Genomic DNA, 26683 nt, shown 5'->3' with positions numbered 1-26683 from the left:
AAAGCTGGAGAGGTTTGAACAGACAGCAAGGAGGATAGCTGTATGAGTCAAGACTGGATGAGAAAGGGAGAGGTCAGACCATGCAAGGCCATGAAGTCATGGTAAGAAGTTTAGTCCTTAATCTGTGAACAACAGCAAGCCATAAGCAGGGGTTTTAAGCTGTGCATGCATGTGTGTGTGTGTGTGTGTGTGTGTGTGTGTGTGTGTAGCATATTTTCATTTTGAAAAGACCACTCTGGCAAAATATTTGAAAAATAAATACTGCTACAAAAAGGACCATTCAAGGCCTCCTAATCTCTGTTAGATGAATAAAGAAATAAATACTAATGCTTATTTGGTAGAAGGAAGCAAATGAAATTAGATATTCTTTAAAAGACAAATCAGTTCCTGGTCAGGGTGCCAGTGAAATTCCAATGTGACAGACTGACAGATGAAATCAGCCAAGGGAAGGAGTATGAGGCTGTGGATGCTGAAGCATCAGGACCCAGACAAAGCCTCAATTCCTCTTTACCCTAAGGTGCTGAGATGTGAAGCGCAGGTCACATGAGTTACTTGGCATTCTGAAACACGAGAGGAACAGACAAAGCAGCACAGAAAAATCATGCTACATTCTACTGTTGTTATGATTTGGGTCCAGATGGGCACCTTCAATCTGAACGGAGAGAATCCCCAGATCCCGAAGCTGCTGGTTGTTGCTCTGAGCCAGGATCCGTAGCCGCTCCGCCGCTTCCCGGGGGATGTTGAATGTCACACGCACACTGTTCCAAGGCTCCACCTTCTGTACCTTTAGCTTGCTGGATTCTTGGTTGTGAAAGAAAGCGAATAATATTAGTAATCTTTCAGCCACCAGAAGACATGGGACAAACAAACCAAAAACAAAAGAACAAGACAGAGCATTGGCTTGGAGGAGCTGTGAGAGCTTAGTCTTTGGCATTAGCTAGATTTCAAATCTAATCCTAACTTTACCACTTAGCACCTGGGTGCCCATGAACAAATTATTTAACCTTTTTGAAACTAACCCTTCTCTTCTTTAAAACCATGAAAAAACTACTTCATGAGATTGTGAGTACGAAATGAGAAAATATATGCCAAAAACCTAGCATAGGACCTGATACACGCACTGAATACATGGAAAGTAGTAAGATGGAGTAGGGAATATAAGAGAAGAAGAGAGAGAGACATTTAAATGAATAGACTAAGGTCTGCTTTCGGACTCAGTTCAATGCATGTGAACTGGCATCATGAGAACATTTAAGTCTCAAATTTCAGTGAAATTCTATAAAAATACAGGATGCAGATTATGCCAGTTCATACTCATTTTTAATTATTAACAAGTATCTCTGTGCAAGATAGTCATAAAGCAGGGAGAAATAATTTCTTCTAATGTCCTGTAAATGCTTCAGTTTAAGGAGGCTTTAAGTCTTTTTTATCTTTGATTGAAAAATTTTTCCTCTGCTTTATGTAAGAGTATAATTTTCACTGAAGCACACTGAACTGAAGGGAAAAACTGTAATTTGACAACAAAGCTTCAGTTAGGATATGAAAACATTACATTTCAGCAAGTCTGAAAAGTCAATGCAAACTTCAGAACATGTTTTTAAAAGAAGACACAAAAGTTAACTGAGGAGGCTAAAGTTGCTTGTAATTGTGTTTTACAGATGCAAAGTAAATCCCAGGCCCAGTTAGCTGATAAAAAAAACTTTTTTTTTTTTCAACAACCCCAGAAAAAGTAATTGCCCCTTTTGTTATGAACTTGGCTAAATTAAGTCTTTGGTATCTTCTATTCAGTTATACATTTCAATATAAAGAAAATGGGTCATACAGGCATATGTGTTGTCAAAATCAGATCTATCTACAGATAGAGGAAAGTGCCTACATGTTGCCTAAAGCTCCTCCCAGCTCCAAAACCCCTAAGAAAGTGGTTGACATTGAAAGTTAACTTATCCAAACATGGAGTTCACTTGTTCTAATGTGCAAAAAAGAGACTACTTGCTAAGAGCAGTGAGATAATACAATCACAGAAATTTAGGAAGAATTAGGCAATATTTAGTTCAAGTCTATATTACAGGTGAGGAAACTGAGACCAAGCAAGACTAAGTGACCTGCCTAGAATCCTGTGGTTACCTAGAAGCATCGGAGATGGCATTAACATCCACCCCCTGATTCTCAGGTCAATTTCCTTTCCATTAACATTTACACCTCCAAATAGCAAAACATAGGAAGCCAGGGATCCTGGTTCCACAGAGTACAGATGCTATAGGTCTTCTTCCCAATCTAAAGAGTACTAGAATCTTATACAAAGTCTAGACAAACATCAAATATGCTTATGGTATTAGATACTTGTGATATGGTTACAAAAAATCCTTGTCTATAACATGGTTATATTTTATCAAAAGTTTTTTAACTTCCATTATACTTGAGAAGATTTGACTTAAAATACTTTTGGACCAACAATACAATCTTAAATATGGTGATAACATCATAAATCAATTTATCTGAAAGCCATAAATAAACTGATTCAGCTATCTATCCATATTTTATTTTATTTTTTAATGTAAACTTAAAGGCCCACTGTGGGGCTTGAACTCACAACCCAGAGATCAAGAGTCACAAGCTCTACCAATTGAGCCAGCCAAGAGCCCCTGATTCAGCAATTTAAACCAAGAAAAAACATGGGTAATTAAGAGCAAAGAACAATTTCATGCTCATTGACATCCTTGTCCCTATGTAATGTGACAGATCATGACTATAATATAGATTTAATTTCATGTATGCTGCTCTAGCCTGGAAAAGCTCTTATATTATATTGTGACCATGACTATGGTGACAATGATGGTGATAAATGCAACTTTTAACACATAAAATTCTCTAATACTATGCTTTACACAGAAAAAAAAAAAAAGCTGTTGAGAAAATGACAGCTTTCCTCCTGATATCAAATCTCAAAGGAAAAAAACCCCACCAAGCCTAAAAAAGCTAATCAGCACTTGATCACATCAGGATTTGTGATAAAAAGATAAAATCTAGGGGTGCTTGGGTGGCAGAGTTGGTTAAGTGTCCGACTTTGGTTTTGGCTCAGGTGGTGATCTCAGGGTGGTGAGACTGAGCCCCACATTGGGCTCTGTGCTGGGCGTGGGGTCTGCTTGAGATTCTCTCTTCCTCTCCCTCCCTCCCTCACCCTCCATGTTCTCTCTCTCTCTCACACACACACACAAAATAAATTAATAAATCTTTAAAAAAAAAAAGGATAAAATCTAGGCTTTGTACTATGTCTGATTTGAGAGTAGGTAACTGTGCTAACCAGAAACGAGGCAGAACATCTAAACTGAGGTTCAAAAACACAAATACCCACAAGACCCAGACAGGTAATCTAAGTGTATGAAGACGCCAGAGGGGAGTGGTGTGAGATGAGGGCCTGCCCTAAATAGCAGCTGCTCCTCAGGACCATTGGGGAGAGTTCTATGTTATCAGATCTTTCCATTTTTAGAGCTAAATCCAAAGTCAAGTCTGGATTTGTACGTAAAATATTTCAATTTTAAAAGCATTAGCAATTAAATTCAAACATTAAAAAAATAAACTAAGGTAGAAACATAACACATGGTTGCAGGCTGGATTCAACAGGCTGCCAACTGGTAACCTCTAATCTAAAATTTAAGAAAACATATTTCACATACATTTTAAGTAGAATCACCATGTAAAAGATCTTTCTAAGCTTTAAGGGGCCTTCAAGGTCCAGTATTGAAGGAAGGAAAGGAAACTGAAGATCAGAGAGTTAAAAACAAAAAATAAGAGTCTTAAGAATTAACTCCTATCCACTAGAGCAGATAATTTAAGCGTTACTATGTTAAGCAATACCTTATCATGTTCAGTTTCTCCATGTAGTTAAAAGAAACACAACAGCATTTCCATGAAAAAAAAAATCTAGCTCTCTGATTTCAAGCTATATTACAACGTTATGGTAATTAACACAGTATGGTATTGGCATAAAAACAAACACACAGATCAATGGAACAAAAGAGCCCAGAAATAAACCCACACATATGTGATCAATTAATTTACGACAAAGGAGCCAAGAATACACAATGGGGAAAGGACAGTCTCTTCAGTAAGTGTTACTGGGAAAACTAGACAGCCACTTGCAAAGGAACGAAACGGGATCACTATCTTACACCATACACAAAAGTTAACTCAAAACAGATAAAGATTTGATGTAGGATCTGAAACCATAAAACTAGAAGAAAACATAGGTGGTAAGCTCCTTGACATTGGTGTTGGCAATTTTTTTCAATGGGACACAAAAAAGCAAAGGAAACAAAAACAAAAACTAACAAATGGAACCACATCAAACTAAAAAGCTTCCACAGAGCAAAGGAAACCATTAACAAAATGAAAAGGCAACCTACTGAATGGGAGAAAGTATTTGCAAATCATGTATCTGATAAGGAATTAATATCTGGAATATTTACAGAAATCAGGCAACGTAATAGCAAAAATCCAAACAATCCAATTAAAAAATGGGCATAAGACTTGAATAGACGTTTTTCCAAAGAATACATACAGATGACCAACAGGTACAGGGAAGGTGATCAACATCACTAGCCATCAGGGAAATGCAAATCAAAACCACAATGAGATATCCCCATATATCTGTCAGAATGGCTACTGTCGACAAACAAACAAAAAACAAGTGTTGGCGAGGATGAAGAGAAAGAGGAACCTTTGTACAGTGTTGGTGAGAATGTAAACTAGTGCTGCTACTGTGGAAAAAGGTATTGAGGTTCCTCAAAAAATAAAAAAATAAAAAACTATCACATGATCTAGCAATTCTACTTCTGAATATTTATCTGAAGAAAACAAAAATAATAACTCAAAAAGACATCTGCACCCCATGTTCACTGCAGCATTATTTATAAAAGCAAAGACATGGAAACAACTTAAGTGTCTGTGCATGGATGAATGAACAAAGAAAATGTGGTATATATATAGAAAATGGAATATTATTCAGCCATAAATAAGAATCTTGCTATTTAAAACAAACATGGATGGACCCTCAGGGCATTATGCTAAGTGAAATAAGCAAAGACAAATACAGTATGATTTCACTGACATGTGGAATCTTAAAAAACAAAACAAAATAAAAACAAAAACACCAAGCTCCAGATACAAGGAACAGACTGGTGGTTGACAGAGACTGGGGGGGTGGGTGAGAGGAGTGGGTAAAATGGGTGAAGGGGGTCAAAAGGTACAAAGTTCCAGTTATTGTCACAGGGATGTAATGTACAGCATAGTGACTATGATTAATAATACTTTATTCCGTATTTGTAAATTGCTAAGAGTATATCTTAAAAGTTCTCATCATAAGAAACAAAATTGTGACTACGTATGGTGACAGACGTTAACTAGATTTATTGTGGTGACCATTTCACAATATACAAATATGGAATGATATGTTGTATATCTGAAACTAATATAATGTTATATGTCACTTAAAATCCTGTACTTAAAATCAGCCTTTCAATCCAGTATAGCAGTTTTACATTGTAAAACTCAAGATAATCACAGAAGAGCAAACACTTTTTAAAATGAGTAACAAGAAGAAAATAATTAAAGCAAATTACCCATGTGTAACAAATTGGGCACATTCTCCAATATTGTGTCCAATTTCCACTTGAAGTCTTTATCATCTATATTTCCTTTGAAGGCCACAAAGATTGTGGAATCCTCCAAAATACTATCACTTTTTGTGTCATCATCTTCTAGTCCAGAATCAAAATCCATCTCTGAGTCTTCCATTGTTGATGAACACAAGGAAGTATAGATGTCTTCTAAGTTTGGAAGGTCATCCAAAACCATGGTGAATATTATTCCAGTAGCATATGCCAAATGGAGAATAAGAAAACCTTTGAAGAAAGAAGATAAAAGGTATTACAATGCATAATTATATAATCAACAATGTATAATTCATTGTTCTGTGAAAACTGTAACTTATTTGCCAAGTAATAAGAAAGCACTCTATAAAAATTAAGAAATTACAGAGAGGATAAATTAATTAAGATATTCTGTAATAATTAACTCTTAAAAATACTTGAAATAGGGTGCCTGGGTGGCTCAGTTGGTTAAGCATCTGCCTTTGGCTCGAGTCATGATCCCAGGGTCCTGGGACCGAGTCCCACATGGGGCTCCCTGATCAACGGGGAGTCCGCTTCTCCCTCTGCTCCCCCTCTCTGCTTATGCTTGCTGATTCACTCACTCTCTCAAAAATAAATAAATAAATAATCTTAAAAAAATACTTGAAATAAAAATTTACCATTTTTTAAGAAAGATTTTATTTATTTGTCAGAGAGAGAGAGAGAGCACAAGCAGTGGGAGCCTCAGGCAGAGCAGGCAGAGGGAGAAGCAGCCTCCCTGCTGAGCCAGGAGCCTGATGCAGGACTCGATTCTAGGACCCTGGGATCATGACCTGAGCCCAAGGTGGCCACCCAACCGACTGAGCCACCCATGCGTCCCAAAAATTTACAGTTTTAAATAGAGTTCCTTTTATTATGTTTATGTCTATAAGGTCATAGGCTACCATTTGGTAAGCCTGTAATATGGGGAGGAGGGAACAAGAGATCACAAGAAAATAAAACAAGTTCTATTTTGAGAATTAATTTATATAAGCATTTGACTGACCCCAGAGAGCAAGGGGCTCCCCCAAGACTCCCCTTATTCCTGTCCTGACAAGTTTCAGAGGAGCCAATGTTTTTAGAGCCATTCTCTTTCTCTAATCTGAAAAGCACAACTTGACCCAACTAAAAACATCCAGAGGACTACCTAAAATCCTAAAGTCTCGAGGACCCTTTAAAATAACTTTTAAAGGGTTAATAATAGTGATATGGCTAAAAATGATAATTCAGGAACAAAACAAAAACATTTTTAAATACTTTTAGGAAAGGAAAGTAAGTGGTTAACACATGTTTAGGGAGGGAAAGAACTATGTCCAGGACAGAAATAAATTACTTTTTAACTTTTAGATCTACAGAAGTCACATTACCTGCTATTTTCAGTTATGCTGTCTACCAAAGAGTACCTGTACTAAAGATCACACCATGTGGCCATTTTCTCCATTAGCTTTGGGACTGAAGATCACATCCTTAACCCAAAAGTGAGTGAACATTAATTTTTCAGCATCTCCGTTAAGTGAGGATGGCATGGAAACATAAGAACCTCACATAACTCTTCTAATTTAAAAACATTCCTTACATAAGAAACCATAATTACAACTATATGTTTTTTATTTTTTATTATTTTATTTTATTTAAAGATTTTATCTATTTATTTGTCAGAGAGAGGGCACAAGCAGGGGGAACGGCAGGCTGAGGGAGAAGCAGACTCCCCACTGAGCAGGGAGGCTGATTCCGGACTCAGTCCCAGAACCCTAGGATCATGACCTGGGCAGAACGCAGATGCTTAACAAACTGAGCCACCCAAGCATCCCACATCTATGTGTTTTTAAAGCTGGATAAGAAAAAAGGGCTGAAAAGAAATCCACTAAAATGCAAACAAGTGATAGTGCTAGGTTGGTAAGATCACTGGTAAATTTTCTTTTCCTATTTTCCAAATATGCTAGAAGTCACTGGGGACATGCAAAACTAAATATGCTATAATATGGCTATATTATCAGCACAAATGGAAAAAAATGTATCCACTTTAAAAAACTGTGTAACTTTTTTTTTTCTTTTTTAAATAGTCACTTAAACTTAAGAGCAAAGACTTTCCCAAAACCAATTTAAGCTAAAATCTTAGAGGAAAAACCCTCTGTTTTAAGTAAATTTGAAAGGGACAAAAAAAACCCTTTTACATTTGAGCAGAGCACCTTACAGCTTCGCAATTATATCCTTTTCTAGTATTGTGACTACTACAAAGGAATAGTGTGATTTGAGTGGTTAAGAAACAATAGCATTCAGAAAATCCCTTATAAATAGAATTGCCTTTAGTCAATTGTCATCTGTACTTTACAGATTTTAAAGAACTTTAGAGGTAAATAAACAAGACTAAAAAAGATTTTAGGGCTTAGAAGCTGCTGCTCATGAGGAAAAAGACTGATTGCTGAGACTGCCTGAAATACTGGAACTATTTAGTAGTTCCAGCTGGAATGACTACAAGAAGAGAATTTCAAATTTCAAATTTAAGATACGTTTCCAAAAGAATCTTAAACTGGAAAGAAGGAGACCAACTAAAACCCCTGGATTTTGATAGTCTTCCAAAGAGGTCACTGGTCATGCCATGAAGGCTGGCAAATCTGGATTTGGAAAACCATTTACTGGCAGACACAACATATCAGCTAATCCAAATTCAGGAACTACCGGTTTAAAAGTACTATGGGCACAATACAGATGCTTAAAAAACAAAGAAATTAAAAGTCAATATGAAAAAAATTGCTGGCCTCCCCTCCAAAAACTTTTTAAAGAAGTTTCTTCCAGATAACATAATCATCGACATACTGTCCACTTAAAATCTACTCTTTAACAAAAGATTTACAATCAAAATGATTATCAAACCTTCAAGTGAAATGCAGTTCAGTGCCCTGCTCTTAGAGAGAGAAAACAGATTATAGTTGACTAGCCTGAAACTCATTTGCTCACTTACAAGAGAGCCATGTGCTACCTCTCCAGGTTTGTTAAGATTAACCACCAGTGAATTTCCTCACTCACCACATAATAAATTTCCAGAGTATCTACTGGTTTCACTTCTAATTGGAGCTCTTTTCATATTTTATAAAGAACATAAGAATACATGTGATATCCAGGAGAAATTTAAAAAGCAAGCTTATTATTTATTTTACCTTTCCAATGCAGAATGAAGTAGATTTCCAAACTAAACCATTTCAAGGTAATATTTCAGGACAGCTTACCAGCTTCAGTTGATAAAGGAAAGCTCTTTTTTATAGAAGAATGCCAACTTAAATATAAAAAGTATTATTAGAAAAATCACAATTTTGTGATCCCTAATAAAGTAATTCAGAAAAGTATCATTAATAAGAATAAAACATGTGAAAAATTGACAGAGAAGTAACTGGATATTCACATGATGTCAAACTATCATCCCAGAGATATGCTGCTTGACAAAAGGAAAACTAACTTCATAGTGGGAGGCTCTGGCTGTCATCACCTAAACACAATGACCAACCTGTGCACCACTAACAGAAAAAACCCAGAAATTATGTAAGTATTAACTGCACCGTATTACCAATGAAATATTACTGCCAAAAAAGTTTAACCTGAATCTAACAAGTCTTTATACAGGAGATAGAGGAATAACTTAAATAACACCATGAGGAAATAGACAAATCTAGAGGGTAGGATTTCTACAGCATAACTGGCTTGGCCTCTTCAGTAAGTCAGTGGTCGTGAAAGAAAAAGGTGGGTGAAACTATTCTACGTCAAAAGAGATTTAAAAGACTTAAAAATCAAATGCAGTGTATGGTCCTTTATTAGGTCTTGGTTTGAAAAAAAGAGATGTAAATCGCATTTTTAGGAGAATTAGGGAATTACTGCTAATTTTTTAAGATTCATTCATTCATTCATTCATTCATTTATTTTATTGGGTGGGGGGAGGCAAAGGGAAAGGGAGAAAGAAAGAATCTCAAGCAGACTCCCTGCTGAGCACAGAGCCTGACACAGGGCTCGATCTCACAACCCTGAGATCATGACCTGAGCTGAAATCAAGACTCAGACACTTAACTGACAGAGCCACCCAGGTACCCTGGGGAATTATCACTAATTTTGTTAGGCGTGATAATAATGGTGTTATGGTTATACAGGACAATGTTCTTACTGTTTAAGACATGCATACTGAGGGGCACCTGGGTGGCACAGCGGTTAAGCGTCTGCCTTCGGCTCAGGGCGTGATCCCGGCGTTATGGGATCGAGCCCCACATCAGGCTCCTCCGCTATGAGCCTGCTTCTTCCTCTCCCACTCCCCCTGCTTGTGTTCCCTCTCTCGCTGGCTATCTCTATCTCTGTCGAATAAATAAATAAAATCTTTAAAAAAAAAAAAAAAAAAAGACATGCATACTGAAGCACTCAGGGGTAAAATGTCATGATGCTTATAATTTACTTTAAAATAATTGAGGGAGTGGTGCCTGGGTGGCTCCATTGGTTACGTGTCTGACTTTGGCTCGGGTCATGATCTCAGGGTCCTGGGATTGGGCCCCATGTCAGGCTCCACACTCAGCAGGGAGTCTGCTTGTCCCTCTCCCTCTGCTCCTCCTCCTCCTGCTCTCTCACTCTCTATCACTTTCTCTCTCTCTCAAATAAATAAAATCTTAAAAAAAAAAAATAAAATAATTGAGGGAAAAATAGATTAAGCAAATATGGCAAAAGGCTAATAAAGGTTAAATATAGGCAATGGGTATATAGGTGTTGATTATACTTTTGTTTGTAGTGTAATTTTATAAAATATTTGAAGTTGTTCATAATAAAAATTAAAAAAAAAAAAAGAAAGAAAGAAAAGAAAAAAAGCAAGCATACCAGCAACATAGTACTGCTCCAAGGTAAAACTCCACCAGACATCAGGAAGGCTTAGAAGCTTACTTATGAACATATTCCAAATCACAGTAGGATTAAAAATAAATATATTTAAACATAAATATTTATAAATATATTACTTACATACTTATAAGTAATATAAATTTATATATCATATACATTATACATCTAACCAGCTAATAGGCACCAGATTTACATTTAAATCTGAAGAGAAAGGACTGGTACAGGTAGCCGAATAATGAGAAAAGACTGTCACAGGCCATTCAGATTATCAACTTGGCTGCCATCTGGACAAAAGACAAGACCCTATGATCTACATGAGAAATCACAAACTCACACACTCACAGGAGTCAGGCAGATAAAATAAGAGAAGAACACTGGATGTTAAACGCATTTGCACATTCTGTATGAATGATTTAGGCAACAGAAAACTCACATACCCATTTATGCTAAGCAGCCACTACTCTGCTCCAGCTTATTACTTTATTTTTGGAAGGATGGGAGGGGTTGTGCAGGCCCAGCACTACAGGTGTTCTGTTTTAAGAAAAGACTAAAATCCATATAGTCAGTGAAATCTCCAGATTTTAAAATTGTTTTACATTTTTGGAAAATACTCTGCAGGCTAAATGAAACATGCTATAGCTGTGTAAGTCTCAGCCAACAGTTTTCAATTTCTATGACTCACACAATTGACTAGTCCAACACGAGGTCTGGGTAAACTATGCTGGGTTTGGTACAGTGCTGGAGGAGACCAGGTATTTAAAATGCATTTAAATGTTATGATGTGCCAGGATGCCTGGGTGGCTCCCTCAGTTGAGTGTCTGACTCTTGATTCTGTCTCAGGTCACAATCTCAGGGTCTGCTTGAGATTCTCTCTCCCTCTCTCTCTGCTCTGTCCACTCGTGCTCACTCTCTCTCTCAAATAAATAAATAAATCTTAAAAAAAATGTTATGATGTGCCTCCTGAGAAGTCTGTGGGCTCTCTAAGAGAAAGAAAAAGAGATCAAGGTCTCAACCCCAGAGGAACAGAAGGCACTCAAACTTAGTGAATTTTGGGCTTCATTAAACATGCCGATGCCTCCCATTAACCGGTTGAAGGACCATTTTTTCCTTTGACAAAATGCCAGATGATGGAGGAAACAGAGTTTTTTATTTGCTGTGTAACTTTAGTAGAGTCATTCTCTTGTGTGGAATTAAGTTGAGCCTTAACCACTCTTTCATGTAAGATTTCACTCACCAAAATGTCTTTAATTTTTATCATTTATCCAGGTCATCTTCTAAGTCCAAACAAGCTGGCATTTTTAGGGCTGGTATCTCAAGGCAGCAGCCAAATAAAAATTCTAAAAAAGAATGAGAGAGAGAAAATAAAGTTTCAGTATTATATAGAAATTAGAAATTACAGAGGCAAAACTCAGGAACATATACCAGCTTCACTTAAGAATTATGAAACTGGGACCCTAAGCCTCAGAGCCCTCCTTACTTTACCTCCATTTTTATATCTGTCAAATTAAAATTAATTGATAGCATCATGCCACACTGTTTTGCAGATACTTAGAGACAAAACCAAAATATTTTGTACACACACTAAATATAAGACCCACTTGTTCTAACATAATTTTAAAATTCATTTTAAACTGCATAAAGTATAAATTTAAGTTTTTTTTCTATTTTATATATTATAGCTATATATTTTATTTTTCATTAAATTTTCAGTTTTTCTAAGTATTCTTTATGGTACACATAGAAATTTTACATGGAAAGTATCTAATTTTGTCATGCTTCAGAAAAATTCTCACTTAATAAGATAATAGATGTCTACGACATCTTCTGTTTGGCTGTTATGGTTTTACATTATTGCCAAATACTGATTTTATAATTTCAAAATTTTAGATGGATATATATACTAGGTATTAATAATTATTAGAGAAAAAAACTATGCCTTAATTATATTTTACTTTAAGAAAAGCCATCTTTTTAAGTCTCCATGGATCATTAACAAAAACTGACCTTAAGAAAGGCCATAAAGAAAATCTCTGTAGTGAAGGGGATTAAGTATACACTTGTCTTGATGAGCACTGAGTAATATATGGAATTGCTGAACCACTACACTATACACCTGAAACAAATATAACACTGTATGTTAACTATACTAGAATAAAAGAAAACCTAGATAAATCCAAAAAGTAACAGTGGGATAATACTCTGATGACAATGCACTTAATGAAATTATATACTTAAAATCATGAAACAAAGGCCCTATCAAATCTTAAAACAACAACAAAAACCTTGGACTTCAGTTAAAAATGAAATCAATTGCAAAATTTCTAGAAAATGCCAAAATAAGGAAAATGTTACATATTAGAACCTAAATATAGTTGAACCAATAAAGAAAATTCACAACCATAAATATCTACATCAGGGGGAAAAAGAAAAGAAAGAAAGAAATCTGACTCTACATCTGACTCAAAAAGGGAAAAACCAATAAGGTGAACTGAAAGAAATCAAAATGAAGGCATTAACACAGATAAAAGTAGAAATTAATCAGAAAATAGAAAAACAGCTGAATAAATAAATTAAAAAATTGGTACACTGGGGGAAAATCAATAAAATAGTTAAACCGCTAGATAATCTAGTAAGTAAAAAGGGAGAAAGTCCAAATATATAAAATAAAAAATAAGGAAGTAGCCACAGAGACTATTTTCTTCAAGCTTTTGCTCATATCTATCTATGTAAATAGGATAATGCCCCCCAAAAGCACCACACACAGATTTAATGGAAACGTTAACCCTTTAAAGAGCAGATAAGTCTAGTGATCTGAAACTACTCCAGAGCATACGAAAAGAAAAAACTTCCTAAATCCTTTTAAGAAGCAAATATAACATGAGTATCAAAAGCTGATACAGGGGTGCCTGGGTTGCTACGTTGGTTAAGTGTCTGCCTTTGGCTCAGGTTGTGATCCAGGGGTCCTGGGATTGAGCCCCACGTCAGGCTCGCTGATCACAGGAAGCCTGCTTCTTCCTCTCCTCCCTGCTCATGCACCCTCTCTCTCTCTCTCAAATAAATAAAATCTTTAAAAAAATAAAAAGCTGATACAAACTGCAGGCAGAACGTTATAGATCAATCTCTCTTATGTTAATGTAAGATTCTAAATCAAACCTTAAATTGAATACAACAGTACATTAGAAGAAAAATAATGAATCATAATGAAGTGGAATTTGGTCTAGGAATGCAAGAAAGGATCACTACTAGGAAACTAAGGGAAAAAGGCATATGATCATCTCCACAGATATCAAAAGTCATTTGACAAAATTCAACACTTCTTGATTTAAAAAAAATCAAATAGGGGCACCTGGGTGGCTCAGTTCGTTGGGCGGCCAACTCTTGCTTTCAGCTTGGGTCATGATCTCAGGGTCCTGGGACTGAGCCCTGTGTCTGGCTCCACGCTGAATAGAGTCTGCTAGAGGATTCTTTCTCTCTCTCCCTCTGCCCCTTCCCCCAGCTCACGTGCATGCTCTCTCACTGCCTCTCTAAAATAAACAAATAAATCTTTAAAAAAAATAAGATAGGAATATATAAACACTTCCTTAACATGACAAAATATATATTTTTAGCCCTAAAGTCAGCAGCTTGCTTAACGGGGGAAAGTTGGGAAGAAGACAGATATCCATTATGTATTATTAAACACTGTGCCAAAAGGTATAAAGTCAGTGAAATGAAACAAGATTAGTAATAGTAAAAAATTGGGAAGAAGAGTGTAAAACTGTCACTATTAGCAGATGATATTTGTATTCGTATTCTTTAACATCTTAGAAAATCAACCAAGAAAAATAAGAAAATTCAGTAAAGTAGAATGGTACAAAATACACAGAAAACAATAGTTTTTATCACATATGCAATCAATCACTAGTAGGTGGGGAAAAATCTAATTTATAACAGCAACAAAAAGATAAAATATTTAGGAATAAACTAAAAAAATGCAGAACCACTAGATGAAATTTTTAAAACACTAATGAAGAACACAAATACAAAAAAGACTTGAACAAATGGAATGATGCACCAAATTCTTAGGTAATTCTCCCTAATTTAGAATTTAATAATCCCAATAAAAAATGCTAGTTTATTTTTTAAAATGGACAAGCTGACTTTAAAGTTCATATGGAAACAAGAAGAGTAAAAAAAAAAAAAAAGAAAAATAAGAGTAGTGAAAGGGATAAAGTCCTACCAGATATCAAAACATAATGCCTCAATAATTAAAACTGTGTAGTACTGGCATATAAACGAATGGGAGACCAACAGAAGACTAAAATTCCCCAAATTGATCAAAATGGATATGGAATTTTAGTATCTCATAAAGGTAGAAAAATTTTGATTTTTCACTAAATGGGAGTAAGGTAGCCATCTAGGGAAAAAATAAAGTTAGAGCTATACCTCATATCAAGAGAATTCCAAGTGAACCCAAAACTTCAATATAACAAATGAAACCATACAAGTATTACAAGAAAATACAGAAGAAATCTTTATAACCTTGGAGTTGGTAAGGATTTTCTAACTATGACTCAAAATCCAAAGCTATTAAAAAAAAGGATAAATTTGAATACATAGAAATCAAAGAATTCTGCAAAGCAAAAAACATCATAAGTAAAGCGAAACAAAACCCCAACAAACAATAAAATGACAAAGTAAGAAAAAATAATGGCAATCATATCACTGATGAAAGAGCAAATATCCCATATATAAACATACTATAGAAAAAAACATAGGTTTGTGTATATATATATATGTGTGTGCATAGATACATAAAATAAAGAGAACAGTAATTTGGACAAAGTATTGTGTCCAAAATGGACACAGAATATGATCATAAAATTCACAGAAAAGGAAATACAAATGAACTTTAAACATATGTAAAAATATTCAACCTCACACATAAGAAGAAAAAAATTTTTTTCACTCATCAGATAAGCAAAAATCCAAAAATTTAATAATGCACTCTCTTGGCAAGGTTATGGGAAAACAGACACTCTCATTCATTGCTAGTAGTAGTCTAACATCAGCAATTAGGTATTATCTATCAAAATTATAATTATATAGACCATTAACCCAACAATCTCACTTCTGGTTAGTGATCCGATCCTACAGGGACACCTGTTCCCACACCAGATGACGTATATACAAGGTTATTCACTAAAGCATTGTTTGCATTAGCAAGATAGGAAATTACCCAAATGTCCATCTGATTAAATTACAGTACATTTAATAAAAAGGAAATGCAGCAAGAATAAAGATGTTCTCTATGCACTGATATGGAATGATCTCCAAGATACATTATTGAGAGAAGAAAAAACAAGGAGTAAAACATTGAATATAGTATGCTACTTCTGACAAGAAAAGAGGAGAAAAATATTTTTTATATGTTAATATTAAAACAAAATATTCTAGGGACACCTGGGTGGCTCAGTGGGTTAAGCGCCTGCCTTCGGCTCAGGTCATGATCCCAGGATCCTGGGACTGAGTCCTGCAACGGACTCCTTCCTCAGCAGGGAGCCTGCTTCTCCCTCTACCCCTCCCTCTGCTTGTTCTCTCTCTCTCTCTGACAAATGAGTAACATCTTTAAAAAAAAAAAAGCTAGAAAGAAATACAAAAAAACAAAATACAAAAAAAATTATCATCTTCAAGGTAAATTTTTTAAAATTATGTTGTACCAGAAGGCTAAGGAAGCACTCAGACCAATGGGGAGCATGTCATAAAGACCTAGGAGCCAGTTTTAAGGGGTTTCTACCAGCAAATTTGAGACAATTTAAGTATTGAAAAGAATATTGACTAAAATTCATTATAATATCATGAATAAATAAGAATCCATAAACACACAGTAATAGCTCAGAGAGTAAAAAAAAAAAAAAATTGCTCAGAAAGTCACCATTAGGGGCGCCTGGGTGGCACAGCGGTTAAGCATCTGCCTTCGGCTCAGGGCGTGATCCCGGCGTTATGGGATCGAGCCCCACATCGGGCTCCTCCGCTATGAGCCTGCTTCTTTCTCTCCCACTCCCCTGCAGTGTTCCCTCTCTCGCTGGCTGTCTCTATCTCTGTCAAATAAATAAAATCTTAAAAAAAAAAAAATAAAGAAAGAAAGTCACCATTAGGGGTAACTATGACATCAACTCCTTACTCTGAAGACTGATAAAGAAACAGAATGAAGCAAGCAATTTACTTCTTTTAAGGAAGGCACGTATTGCATGGTGCACTGGGTGTTGTACGCAAGTAATGAATCACGGAACTTTACATCAAAAACTAGGAATGTACTGTATGGTGACTAACATAACATAATAAAAAAATATTGTTAAAAAAAAAAAAGAAGGGTTCATCCTTGGTAGAGAGGGAAAGCTCTCCTTTACATTAGAATGCTATTTAATAAATGCAGAAGGAAAGAATTTTTAAAATCACCATTGTGCAACCTCCAATGAAATAAGTGACTCAGGCAAAGATGATCAAGGGGTGCTAAAAATCATCTGGTGAAAACTGTTGGGAAACGAAATTCCCATGGTGCTAAAGGATTATTCCACAGATTACTTCCTAACTGCAAGGGAAAACAAGTATCTTTACAATGGAAAGATATGTTAGTTACCAGCTTAACCTGGTGATCAAACTCATTAATTAAAATGAGACCTTTTATTCATGCCTCCTGATGTGATGTAACCTGAAGTACCAGTCATCATCTACAATGTATTATTACCCAAAATGCCTAACCTAGGTCTAAACACATCTTTAAACCTAACTTTTCCTTTATAGGAAATTCAGGAGAAAGAGCAATGAAAACAATTACAAGAAGTATTCCATTACGTGAAGAAATAATCAGATCTAGAATGTGGGACTTCCTACAACAAAACTGATTTGGTCTCTTCAAAACCCAAAATCTTAAGGGAAGAGATAGGGGGGGAAGATACAGTTCTCAATTAAAAGACTTCAGAAATATAACCACCAAATGCAATGCATGAGTATTACTTAGACCCACTTTGAAGAAAACAGCCATAAAATGTTTTTAGACAGTGGGAAAAACCAAATGTGAAGTAACAGAAGATATTAGGGCATTTTTAAGAACATTCTTGGGTGTGGGGCGCCTGGGTGGCTCAGCTGGGCTGAGCCTCCAACTCTTGGTTTTGGCTCAGGTCATGATGTCAGGATCATAAGACTGAACTCCCTGTCGGGCTTGCCCTGTCAGTCTCCCCTTGTCGGGCTCCCTACTTGGCCAGGAGTCTGCTTGAGATTCTCTCCCTCTGCCCCCCCCATCCCACATGCGCACGTGTGTGTGCGGCTCTCTAATAAATAAATAAACCTTAAAAGAAAAAAAACAACACACAATGGGGGCGCCTGTGTGGCTCAGCTGGTTAAGCATCTCATGTCCACTCAGGTCATGATCTCAGGGTCCTGGCTGGGATCAAGCCCCACCTCAGGCTCTGCACTCAGCAGGGAGTCTGCTTCTCTCTCACCTTCTGCCCCTTCGCCTGCTGTGTTCTCTCTCCCTCTCCCCTCTCTCTCAGATAAATAAATAAATCTTTTAAAAAATGCTCTTGGGTGTGGTAATGTTATTTGTGATTGTGTAGAAATTAATTTTCAAAGTATTCAGCAAATATAGGTAGCTAGACAGACATGATGCAAATATAGCAAACTATCATCACTGTATTATTCTTTCAACTTTTCTGTATGTTTGAAATTTTTCATATTAAGAACCTGGGGGGGTGGGCATAAATAAATCCTGGGAGGTGGGGTGCCTGGGTGGCTCAGTCGCTTAAGCAAATGACTTCGGCTCAGGTCATGATCTCATGTCCTGGGATCCAGCCCCGCAAGGTCTGGTCCTTCAACCTCAGGTTCCACCACATACCAAACTCTCTTCTTAAAGGGTGGCTCTACCCTACTCACAGACAGTGCACAACTGGCAGAAATATCAGAACCAAGTGATCTAGTTTATTTCAGGCCAATACTCAACTAATTAGAACCGCCCCAACTACTCTAAAATGACTGAAGTCAGAATATCTGAGATCAAATGAGTATATGCCTTGAAAGAACTTCAGCTCTCAACTTTGGCTACACATTATAATTATTTGGGAAACCTGAAAAAATAATGCTTGAGTCATACTAGGTCTGCACTGTGGCCTGAGCTTTGGACATTTAAACAGTAGCCAGATGATTCTAATATGAGGCCAAAGTTTAGAACTACATTTTTCATACATTATTTGTATGAGGAAACTGAGTCAGGTGGGGAATGTGGCTTAAGAATTTGCTCCAAGAGGGGCCCCTGGGTGGCACAGCGGTTAAGCGTGTGCCTTCGGCTCAGGGCGTGATCCCGGCGTTATGGGATCGAGCCCCACATCAGGCTCCTCCGCTATGAGCCTGCTTCTTCCTCTCCCAGTTCCCCTGCTTGTGTACCCTCTCTCGCTGGCTGTCTCTCTCTCTGTCGAATAAATAAATAAAATCTTAAAAAAAAAAAAAATTTGCTCCAAGAGACTGATGAAGGAGAAACGAAAGCTTTTTCTTCTTTTGCTTATTATAAAATTTGGTTGTTTCTTTAAATTTGTTTTTAATACAGGCCAAATTATTTGTGAGAAAATCAAATAAAACATGACTAAATAGAATCTAGAAGTGAACTATACCAGCCTGTATTCCATCTTGGTTTTTCTCCATGTCCTTGAAGTTCCTTTTCTATGTCCTTTCTATGACCTTGGAGTCCCTTAACCCTTCTTAGCTTCCATGCTGTCGTTTAGAAAATGATGGCATAACATTTTCCAGATCTAGGGAAACTATTATTATTTTAATCCTTGGCTATTTGACTTCAATGTTAATCATACTTCCCTGAGGAACTGGAAATCATTTGGTACAAGATCTCTAACTCTTTCTTCTTCCACAAGTCACTGTTTTCCACACTATTCTCTCAACTTCCTCCTTTCAAGAAGTTAAGCCAAGCTGGAAGTTAAAATGGAGGCTACCTAACAGTACCTGGTTCATCTCTATCATTGCCTCCGCCTTAATTTTTCATTGGTATTTTCATTGCTACACTTAAGGAAACAATGACAGTCAAAGTTATTAACAACGCTGGAAATTAGGACTGCAAAGCTTAAAGAACTGTTGGACCCAAAGATTACTTTCCTGCCCAAGGCAGGAATGGGGCTTGAAATACAACAAAAGAGCTAGGCAGGAAGGTAACAGATTTCTAACCCCCACATGTGGCTCCACCTCCTCCAACTACCTGATTTAAAACAGCTTTCTCCAGAGGCACCTGGGTGGCTCAGTTAGCTGAGCATCTGACTCTTGGTTTCAGCTCAGGTCCTGATCTCAGGGTCATGAGATTGAGCCCCGAGTCTGCTCTGTGGCTCAGCACAGAGTCTATTTGGGATTCTCTCCCTCTCTTCCTCTACCCCTCCCCGCCCCCTGTGTTCATTCTCTCTCACCCTCAAATAAATAAATCTCTTTAAAAAATAAAACAGTTCTCTCCAGAGCCAGCAATGGCAGAGGTGATATGTACCACCCTACCTGACAGACCCACTTAGAAGAGTCAGCACTATTACATGCCCATGGCCTCCCCTCCCTACTTCAGGTTCTATAATACACAAAATAGTACACACATCTTGGTATTTGAAGACAGATGCAGGAAGACTTGAGCAAGCAAAGGCCCTAGGAGCATTACATTCAGGAACCACAGGTATTTGTAGCTTAGGCTTCAAATTATCAAAAACAAATTCTCTTTTCCAAAGTCAAATTACCCAGGCCACAGAAATTGATTCCCCTGTCCCCCCTTGCCCCTGTCCCCTCAAATCAAGTAGGAGGCACAAAAATGACTGCTAGACACAAAAAGTATTCCAAAACTATGGGCACCAATTAGTCCTTTAGTTTAGTATCTGAAAGGACCATTTCTAGTACCAACAAGTAGCCAGTGAGGTACCTACCTATCCTGTTTATTGGGTAGGTGCTAGACCTATATACTCCTCTCCTTTTTCAAGGAAGAATAACTGCGGGGAGGTGACATTCCACAACATAAGAGAAATTCTGCATTCGTAATTCAGAAAGTGAATACGGAAGGAGGAACAAGTTAAATTTTCCACATCAACTACATTATTCTCAACAAATCTGATAAAACATTGAAATGAGAGATCAAAGTCCATAGACAGAAATGAAAAGAAGTCGTTGAGATGCGAAAGTGGAAATAAGAGAGGGGAAAAAGCAAAGGAAAAATACTTTAAAAAGTTAATATGCCAACTCATTTCAAATCTTTACTAGAAGTTGTAAAGAGCAGAATATTTAATTAGATGTATGGGGATTACAAATTTGAGAAATTTGCATAATAGAGATGGAAAGGACAAAGTAATAGAAACTATGAGAGAAGACAGATAAGGAGAGAAGAGGGAAATAAATTTCAACTAATTGTTATTCCTGAAACAAATGAACAGAAACCATAATCAAAATTTTTTTGTTTTTGTTTATCTGTTTTAAGTAGGCTCTACGCCTGAACTTAACAACCCTGAGATCAAGAGTTGCATGCTCTACCCACTGAGCCAGTCAGGTGCCCCAATAATCAAAGGTTTTTAAAAGGGGAAATGAATACTTTCCTGAGTCAAAGAATGTTCTGCATCTCTAGCTCAAAAGCGCTCACAAAATACCAGGCAACTGATGATCAACCACTGAACACTACATCAGAAACTAACGATGTACTACTATATGTTGGCTAATTGAATTAAAAAAACAACAACAGACAAAATTACTGAAAAGATAGTGACAACTAGATTTTTTCTGGTCAAACTTTTAGATTTCAAGGATAAAGAAAATGCCCCACAAATAACCGACAAAGAAAAAAAGTCATACACAGAGAACCAGAAATCAGGCTGACCTTACATTTCTGCTTTGTTTTTTTCATTTGTTTTTGTTTTTGACTTAACTAAGTGGCAAAGATTTTATTTATTTAACAGAGAGAGAGCGCGGGCGAGCAAAAGCAGGGAGAGCAGGGGCGCCTGGGTAGCGCAGTTGTTAAGGGTCTGCCTTCGGCTCAGGGCGTGATCCCGGTATTCGGGGATCAGGATCGAGTCCCACATCGGGCTCCTCCGCTGGGAGCCTGCTTCTTCCTCTCCCACTCCCTGCTGTGTTCCCTCTCTCGCTGGCTGTCTCTCTGTCAAATAAATAAATAAAATCTTAAAAAAAAAAAAAAAAAAAAAGCAGGGAGAGCAGCAGGCAGAGGGAGAAGCAGGCTCCCTGCCAGCAAGGAGCCAAATACAGGAATTGATCACAGAACTCTGGGATCATGACCTGAGCCAAAGGCAGACACACTGACTGAGCCACCCAGGTGCCCCTGTATACAAGTTTTTGTGTGGATGTTTTTATCTCTCTTGGGTATATATATACCTAGGAGTAAAACTGCTGGGTCATATGTTCTATGCTTAACCTTTTGAGGAACTGCCAAACTGTTTTTATAAAGCAGTTACACCATTTTACATTCCCACCAGAAGTGTTACAAGGGTCCCAATTTATCTGCATTCTCACCAACCCTTGTTACTACCTTTCTGATTATAGCCATCCTGGTGGGTACGAAGTGGTATCTCATTGTGATTTTGATTTCCCTGGTGTCAAATGGTGTTGAGCATATTTTCATGTTTATTTGACACTGGCACAATTTGTTTGGGAGAAATATCTATTCAAATTCTTTGTCAATTTTTAAAATTGGGATATTTGAGTCTATTATTGAGTTACACGAGCTCTTGATATATATTTTTTTCTATCTTATCTTTAACATTTTATCATTCTTTTGTTTTTATTCCAGGATAATTAACATACAATGTTATATTAGATTCAGGTGTACAATACAGTGATTCAATAATTCTATACATTACTCAGTGCTCATCAAAATAAGTGTATTTTTTTTTTTTTAAGATTTTATTCATTTGACAGAGAGACAGCCAGCGAGAGAGGGAACACAAGCAGGGCAAGTGGGAGAGGAAGAAGCAGGCTCCAGCAGAGCAGGGAGCCTGATGCAGGGCTTGATCCCAGGACCCTGGGATCACGCCCTGAGCCGAAGGCAGACGCTTAACGACTGAGCCACCCAGGCACCCCCAAAATAAGTGTTTTCTTAATTCCCTTCACTTATTTCATCCATACGTCCCCCAACCCCCACTCCTGTAACTACCAGTTTCTCTACATTTAAGAGTCTGTTTGTCTTTTTCCTTTGTTCATTTTTGTTTCTTAAATTTCACATATGAGTGAAATCATATGGTATTTGTTTTTCTCTGACTTATTTCACTTAGCACTATACCCTCTAGATCCATCCATATTGCTGCAAATGGCAAGATTTCATTTTTTATGGCTGAGTAATACTCTGTTGTGTATTATATCACATCTTTATCCATTCGTCTATTTTTTTAAAAGATTTGAGAGAGAGAAAAAGAGAGAGAGAGAGCAAGCACCAGGGGGAGGGGCAACAGGGAGAGGGAGAGAGATTCTTAAGCAAACTCTAAGCCGAGCACAGAGCCCGACTCGGGGCTCGATTTCACAACCCTGAGATCATGACCTGAGCCGAAACCAAGAGTCAGAGGCTTTAACTGACTGTGCAACCCAGACGCCCCTACCCATTCATCTATTGACGGATACTTGGGGCTGCTTCCATTATCTGGCTATTGTAAATAAGCTACAATAAACATAGGGATGCACATATCTTTTAGAATTAGTGCTTTCACATTCTTTGGTAAATACCCAGTAGTGGAATTAGTGGGTCATATGCTAATTCTATTTTTAAATTTTTTGAGATGGCTGCACCAGTTTGCATTTCCACCAACAGTGCATGAGGGTTCCTTTTTCTCCACATCCTCGCTGCTACTTGTTGTTTCTTGTGTTTTTTATTTTAGCCATTCTGATTGGTGAGAGGTGATACCTCCCTGTGGTTTTGATTTGCATCTCCGTGATGATGAGTGATGCTAAGCATCTTTTCATGTGTCTGTTGGCCATCTGGATGTCTTCTTTGCCGAAATGTCTGTTCATGTCTTCTGCCCTTTTTTAAATTGGATTATTTGGGTTTTTTTGTGTTGAGTTGTGTAAATTCTTTATATATTTTGGATACTAACCTCTTATCAGTCATGTTATTTGCAATATCTTCTCCCATTTAGTGGCTGTCTTTCTGTTTTGTTGATTGTTTCCTTTGCTGTGCAGAAGCTTTTTATTCTGATGTAGTCCTAACAGTTTATTTTTGCTTTTGTTTCCGTTGCCTCAGGAGACATTATCTAGAAAAACATTGCCACAGTTGATGTCAGAGAAATTACTGCCTACACTCTCTTCTAGGATTTTTATGCTTTTAGGTCTCACATTTAGGTCTTTAATCCATTTTGAGTTTATTTTTGTGTATAGTGAAAGAAAGTGGTCCAGTTTCATTCTTTTGCATATGGCTATCCAGTCTTTCCACCATTTGCCAAAGAGACTTTTTCTCATTGCATATTCTTGCCTCCTTTGTCATAGATTAATTGACCTATAATTGTGGGTTTACTTCCGGGCTCTCTGTTCTATTACTTTATGTGTCTACTTTTGTGCCAGTACCACACTGTTTTGATTACTACAGGTTCATAGTGTATCTTGAAATCTGGATTGTGATACCTCAAGTTTTGTTCTTCTTTTTCAAGACTGCTCTGGCTATTCAGGGTCTTTTGTAGTTCCATACAAATTTTAGGATTATTTGTTCTAGTTCTGTGAAAAATTTTGGTGTTTTGCTCGGGATGCATTCAATCTGTAGATTGCTTTGGGTAGTATGGACATTTTAACATTAGTTCTCCCAATCCATGAGCATGGATTATCTTTCCATTTGTTTGTGTCATCTTCAATTTCTTTCATCAGTGTTTTCTAGTTTTCATAATACAGGTCTTTCACCTCCTTGGTTAAGTTTATTCCTAGGTATTTTATTCTTTTTGGTTCAACTTTAAATGGGATTGTTTTGTTTTTTTAAAAGATTTTTTGTTTATTTATTCGACAGAGATAGAGACAGCCAGCGAGAGAGGGAACACAAGCAGGGGGAGTGGGAGAGGAAGAAGCAGGCTCATAGTGGAGGAGCCTGATGTGGGGCTCGATCCCGTAACGCCGGGATCACGCCCTGAGCTGAAGGCAGACGCCCAACCGCTGTGCCACCCAGGCGCCCCTAAATGGGATTGTTTTCTTAATTTCTCTTTCTGCTACTTCATTATTTGTGTATAAAAATGCAATGGATTTTTGTATATTAATTTGGTATCCTGCAACCTTACTGAACTCACTTATCAGTTCCAGCAGTTTTTTGGTGGAGTCCTTAGGGTTGTTTTTGTTTGTTTTTAAGTAGGCTCCATGCCCAGGATGGGGCATGAGTCCCAGGCTTTACAGACTGAGCAGCCAGGTGCCCCAGGATTTTCTATATATAGTATCATGACATCAGCAAATAGTGAAAGTTTTACTTCTTCCTTACCAATTTGGATGCCTTTTATTTCTTTTTCTTGTCTGACTGCTGTGGCTAGGACTTCCAGTACTATGTTGAATAAAAGCAGTAAGAGTAGACATCCTTGGCTTGTTCCTGATCTTAGGGGAAAAGCTCTCAGTTTTACCACTGAGTATGAAGTTAGTTAGGTTTTTCATATACGGCCTTTATAATGTTGAGGTATAGTCCCTCTAATCCCACTTTGTTGGGGGTTTTTATCAAGAATGGACGTTGTACTTTGTCAAATGCTTTTTCTGCATCTATTGAAATGATCATATCATTACCCTTCCTTGTTGATGTGATGTATTACATCGATTGATTTGCGAATATTGAACCATTCTTGCATCGCAGGAATAAATCCCACTTAATCATGGTGAATGATTTTTTTACATATATTGTTGGATTTGGTTTAATTTTTTTGCTAATATTTTTTAAGTAATCTCTACACCCGAAGTGGGGCTTGAACTTGCAACCCTGAGATTAAGAGTCACACGCTCTTCTGACTAAGCCATCCAGGCACCCCTGCTAATATTCTGTGGAGGATTTTATATTTATGTTCATCGGAGATATTGGACTATAGTTTTGTAGTGTCTTTATCTGGTTTTAGGGTGAGGGTAATGCTGGCCTTATAGAATGAATTTGGATAGTTTCCTTCCTCTTAAATGTTTTCAAATAGTTTGAGAAGAACAGGTATTAATTCCTCTTTAAATGTTTAGTAGAATTCACCTGTGAAGCCACTGGGTCCTAGACTTTTGCTTGTTGGGAGTTTTCTGATTACTGATTTAATTTCATTGCTGGTAATCGCTCTGCTCAAATTTCTATTTCTTCCTGATTCAGTTTTGGGGAGTTATATGTTTCTAGGAATTTATCCATTTCTTTTAGGATGTCCAATCTGTTGGCATATAATTTTTCATAATATTCTCTTATAATCCTTTGTATTTCTGTGGTGTCAGTTGTTCTTTCTCCACTTTCATCTCTGATTTTGAGTTCTCTCTTTTTTTTTTTTTTGATGAGTCTGGCTAAAGCTTTATCAATTTTGTCGATCTTTTCAAAGAGGCAGCTCCTGGTTTATTAATCTGTTTGTTTTTTCAGTTTCTATTTCAACTATTTCTGTTCTATTCTTTATTATTTCCTTCTTTCTCTGGTCTGAAGTTTTATTTGTTCTTCTTTTTCTAGCTGCTTCAGAAATAAGGTTAGGTTGCTTATTTCAGATTTTTCTTGCTTCTTGCAACTGGCCTATATTTTATAAACTTCCCTCTTAGAACAGCTTTTGCTGCAGCCCAAAGATTTTGGACTCTTGCATTTTCATTTTCATTTCTATCCATGTATTTTTTAATTTACTCTTTGATCTTGGTGGACCCATTCATTGTTTAGTATCATGTTATTTAACCTCCATGTATTTGTGTTCTTTCTAGATTTTTTTCTTATGACTGATTTCTAGTTTCATAGCATTGTGGTCAGAAAAGATGCACTGTATGACTTCAACCTTTTTTAATTTGTTGAAAGTTGTTTTGTGGCCTACCATGTGATCTATTTTGGAGAACGTTCCTTATTGTTCCACTTGAAAAGAATATGTATTCGGCTGTTTTAGGATGAAATATTTCGAATATATCTGTTTGATCCATCTGGTCCAATGTGTCATTCAAAGCCACTGTTTCCTTGTTGATTTTCTGCTTGGATGATCTATCCATTGATGTAA

General features: G+C 37.0%; 1 protein-coding gene across 9 annotated transcripts in view; it reads right to left on the bottom strand.

Moving 5' to 3' along the window:
- NCOA6 (nuclear receptor coactivator 6) overlaps positions 1 to 26683 on the bottom strand; it is a 97025-nt gene that overhangs the window by 48535 nt on the left and 21807 nt on the right. For 8 of the 9 annotated variants that reach the window (XM_087853629.1, XM_045806392.2, XM_087853632.1 and 5 more), the window contains 3 exons: positions 11767 to 11869; positions 5619 to 5900; positions 646 to 801 (listed from right to left, as the gene is read on the bottom strand). In XM_087853629.1, coding sequence (XP_087709755.1) covers positions 646 to 801; positions 5619 to 5853 — 391 coding nt within the window. In that variant the 5' untranslated portion in view covers positions 5854 to 5900; positions 11767 to 11869. Of the gene's footprint in view, positions 1 to 645; positions 802 to 5618; positions 5901 to 11766; positions 11870 to 13878; positions 14057 to 26683 lie in introns of all 9 variants that reach the window. The other variant, XM_087853631.1, reaches the window with a different exon arrangement.

The sequence above is a fragment of the Ursus americanus genome, chromosome 22 (assembly GCF_024610735.1).
Source record: "Ursus americanus isolate L20-20 chromosome 22, mUrsAme1.1.p, whole genome shotgun sequence".
Classification (NCBI taxonomy): domain Eukaryota; kingdom Metazoa; phylum Chordata; class Mammalia; order Carnivora; family Ursidae; genus Ursus; species Ursus americanus.
Note: the sequence above shows the minus strand (reverse complement) of the source record. Positions and strands in the feature narration are given on the sequence as shown.